This window comes from Amborella trichopoda, chromosome 12 (assembly GCF_054954075.1).
Source record: "Amborella trichopoda isolate Santa Cruz 75 chromosome 12, AtrichopodaSantaCruz75HAP2 v2.0, whole genome shotgun sequence".
NCBI lineage: Eukaryota > Viridiplantae > Streptophyta > Magnoliopsida > Amborellales > Amborellaceae > Amborella > Amborella trichopoda.
This window is the reverse complement of record NC_142347.1, coordinates 7592292-7595998: the sequence shown is the minus strand read 5'-3', so window position 1 is coordinate 7595998 and position 3707 is coordinate 7592292. Positions and strand designations below refer to the sequence as shown.

The 3707-nt window shown below is 34.0% G+C and overlaps 1 protein-coding gene across 1 annotated transcript; it reads right to left on the bottom strand.

Moving 5' to 3' along the window:
* Positions 1 to 2334: 2334 nt before the first annotated feature.
* LOC148779416 (uncharacterized) lies at positions 2335 to 2763 on the bottom strand. The gene has a single exon (XM_088854205.1). It carries the CDS (start codon positions 2761 to 2763, stop codon positions 2335 to 2337), a length of 429 nt encoding a protein of 142 aa, XP_088710331.1.
* Between the last annotated feature and the right edge of the window lie 944 nt (positions 2764 to 3707).

Here is a 3707-nt window from a genome sequence, read left to right as displayed (position 1 = left end):
CCAACACCTGCAATAGCAATACATTGTGATAAACAAGCTACTATTGCGAGAGCTTGTAGTGATGTATATGATGAAAAATATGCACATATTGCGAGAAAATATAACTCCATTAAAATGTTAATTGGGATGGAATGATTCGTGTAAAATATATAAGATCAAAGGAAAATTTGGCTGATCCTTTGACTAAAGGCTTTACAAGGGATAACATTAGTAAGATGTTAAGACGAATGAGGTTAAAGTCCATTGAGTAATCATCTACAGTGGGAAAACAACTTAATCTTTTGTAATCCTCAAAATTCTAAGTTTAATGTGGTAAAAGCAAACTATATGTATGTTTAGTTTAGCCGCTAGACGACAAAATAAAAAAAGCATCCATTCATAGAAAATCCATATTGTAGATAAGTCTAGTGATGACTTGTATATTAGTAAGATGAGCTATGCTCTTAATGTTGTCTATGGATTATATATATCGAGGTGTTTTATATACATGGGCACTCTTGATAGACACACATATATAAGCACAAGGTCCAAAACGTGCTGGCAGCTAAAAAGACACCAGAGTTGAATATTGTTTGTGAGTTATACTATCGTTCTATTAGATAAGTAACCTGGTTCAAAGCTATACGCTATCATGATACTTGATGAACTTTGTAGCATAAACTCTAAGTGAAAGTTCAAATCGAAAGATACTTTCATGCAAATAAAATATTTCCTATGTTTTTCTTGTTATTTTGAAATAGTGGAGGAAGTTGTTAGTATTTTTTGGTTTGGAAAATACTTATATATATTTCAAAACAACCCTATAGTTTATTCTTTCCTAGATTGTTTTGCCTTCGGTTTTATTGTTCTTGCCTAAATTGCTTTGTAGAGAGAGAAAGATGTGGGTTTGAGTCCCACATTGAAGAGGAGAGAGTTTGTTGAGCCATATTTAAGTTCACATATTCACTGCAATTTATTCTAAGTACAAATGAGAGAGAAAGCACATGTGCGGAGCACGCGAATCGTGCGACGTGCACGCGCATGTGTGTGTGCGTGTGCGAGGGAGTGGGTGTGTATGCATATGCGAGGGAGTGAGCATAAGGGTGCTTGATGGCGCACTTTGCACTTCACTATCCATATGATTTTAGAAAACTTAGAATAATTTTTTAGCTTGTCTCAAGATATCATTCTCTGCAATTACAACAAACAAATTAGTGGGCTAACTCTCTCTCTCACTACTCGATTTTGTTTTTTTGTCTCTCTAATACAACAAGACTCTGGTGTCTATTGTATGGGTTCCAAGCTCGGGTGTATAAAGCTCAGGAACATTGTAAAGAGACCTATCTGTTTTCCTGTATCCTGAGGACAAAGGCCCTTCTTATGCACATCAAATATTATATCGAAGGAGGGCAAATATCATCTTAAGATAGCGTTCTTGCGTGCCCAAAATCAAGAAAAGTTCGAGTTCCTTATTTTCGAAATTGTATCATTTTCTGCCCCCATTTCACCCAACCAATCTCCAACAAACTCAAAGTCATAACTTGTGATTAATTTTTTAGTTTTTGGGTTATACAACTGATACCCTTTAGATTCTGAATTATATGCAATGAATATACATTTCTCACTGTTGTCATCCAATTTTTTATGTAGTTCATAATTGACAAATGCATCAGCATTGCAGCAAGTGACTTACATCAGGTTTCCTTCCACTCCATGATTCATATGGTGTTTGATTTTGTGGTGCATTTGTTGGAGATCTATTCAACAAATAAACCGAGGTAGCTATAGCTTCTGCCCAAAAATCATTTGGAAGATTTTTTGTTTTCAACAAACTCCTTACTATTTCAGCAATAGTCATGTTTTTCTACTATGCCATGCCATTTTGCTATGTTATGTAACGAGAAGGTGAGTTGTCTATGAATACCATTTTCTCTGAAAAAGGAACCCAATTCATTTGAAACAAATTCACCACTTCTATAGGTATGCAAAGTCTTTATGGAAAAATCACTTTGCTTTTCAACCAATCGTTTGAATCTTTGAAACATTTGGCATGCCTCTGCTTTTTTCTTTAGAAAATGTACCCAACACATTCTACTAAAATCATCGACAAATATCAAGAAATATTTGACGTCACTTAAGGATTTGATTTGCATTAAACCATAGACATAATTCAAGTGGGCATTTTTTTCTCCATGCCATTCCTACTGGAAATGACATTCGGTGTTGTTTTCTATAAAGACAGGCTTCACAAAGTTCACCATCATAACAAGTTTTTGGAAAGCCATTCACCATTTTCTTTTGGTTCAAATATTTTAACCCATTAAAGTGAAGATGGTCATATCTCACATGCGATAACTAAGATTCATTTCCAACACTTGCAACCAAAGCATGGTTTTCTAAGCATGACAGCTCAAAAGGGAACATCTTATTTTCAGCCATTCGAACATTGGCAATAGTCAAACTAGATTTTTTGTCTTTAATAGAGCATTTATCATCTTCAAATAAAATGGAATAAACCCTTTGCATCAATTGTCCAATGTTTAATAGGATATGTGCAAGATTTGGAATAAATAGAACATCATTTAATTCATTAACCTTACCAGATGCAGTTTTTAATACAACTGTTCCTTTACCTTCAACTTGCACTTGCTTATCATCGTCAAGTCGAACCCGCTTCTTCATACTTTCATCAATATTTTGAAAATTATTCCTCAAGCCAGATATGTGGTTACTGTATCCACTATTCAAAAACCAAACATCATTCACAGTTTCTTTTCCATACATACATACTAAAAACAAGTTAGTCTCATTTGATTCCTTTTCTTCCACAAAATTAGCTGGTTGGTTCGGCTCAAAATACGAACTTTCATTTTTAATAAAACCACATACGTACTAAAAACAAGTTTGTCTCATTTGATTTCTTTTCTTCCACAAAATTAGCATGTTGGTTTGGCTTAATATACCCACATTCATTTTTAATACAACCAAATTTTTTGCAATGAAAGCATTGAGTGTTTTTTGTATTTTTATCTTCTCTATTTGCATTTTTTCCTCTTTCCTCACATGGTGAATGTTTTTGGTCATAAGTGTTACCAAATCTTCCTCGGCCTCTGCCTCTACCATTATATACACCTCTCTCACTTCCTCTTCTTGCATATCTTTCAATTTTGTTATAATTTTTCGAGGACGACTCCACCTTAGATTGAAATGCTTGCTACTCGTTTTTGTCCAATGGCATGCTAATCCTTTTCACATGTGCTTGCAAAGAACCCATCAGTTCATATAAAAAAAAAATATCCAAGTCTTTAGATTCTTCTATTGCAGCGACTACATGATCAAATTTAGGTGGTAAATTTCTCAAAACTTTTTCAACTATTTTTTTATCAGAAATATCTTCTCCAAATGATTTCATTTGATTTACTATTGTAGTACCCTAGTAAGAAAATCTTGAATTTTCTCATTATTTTTGCATAAACAAAGTTTCAAATTCTCGTCGAAGTGATGGGAGTTTTACTATTTTTACTTTGTTTGTTCCTTGATACTCCCTTTGCAAAATACTCCAAACATTCGACGAAGTTGCAAAAGCAATCCTTGAAAAAATTGACTCATGAACTGCTTGCTGTATAAAATAATGCCATCAAATCCTTCTTTTTATTTTCTCTTATTTATGTCCTTTGGGCTGCAGTAAGTCTAGTCTCTTCACCTGGATGTTGCTCTGCACAACCATT

What these genes read in the sequence shown, in the direction of transcription:
- LOC148779416 (XM_088854205.1), bottom strand. Translation starts at nt 2,763, where the DNA reads ATGTATGGAAAAGAAACTGTGAATGATGTTTGGTTTTTGAATAGTGGA.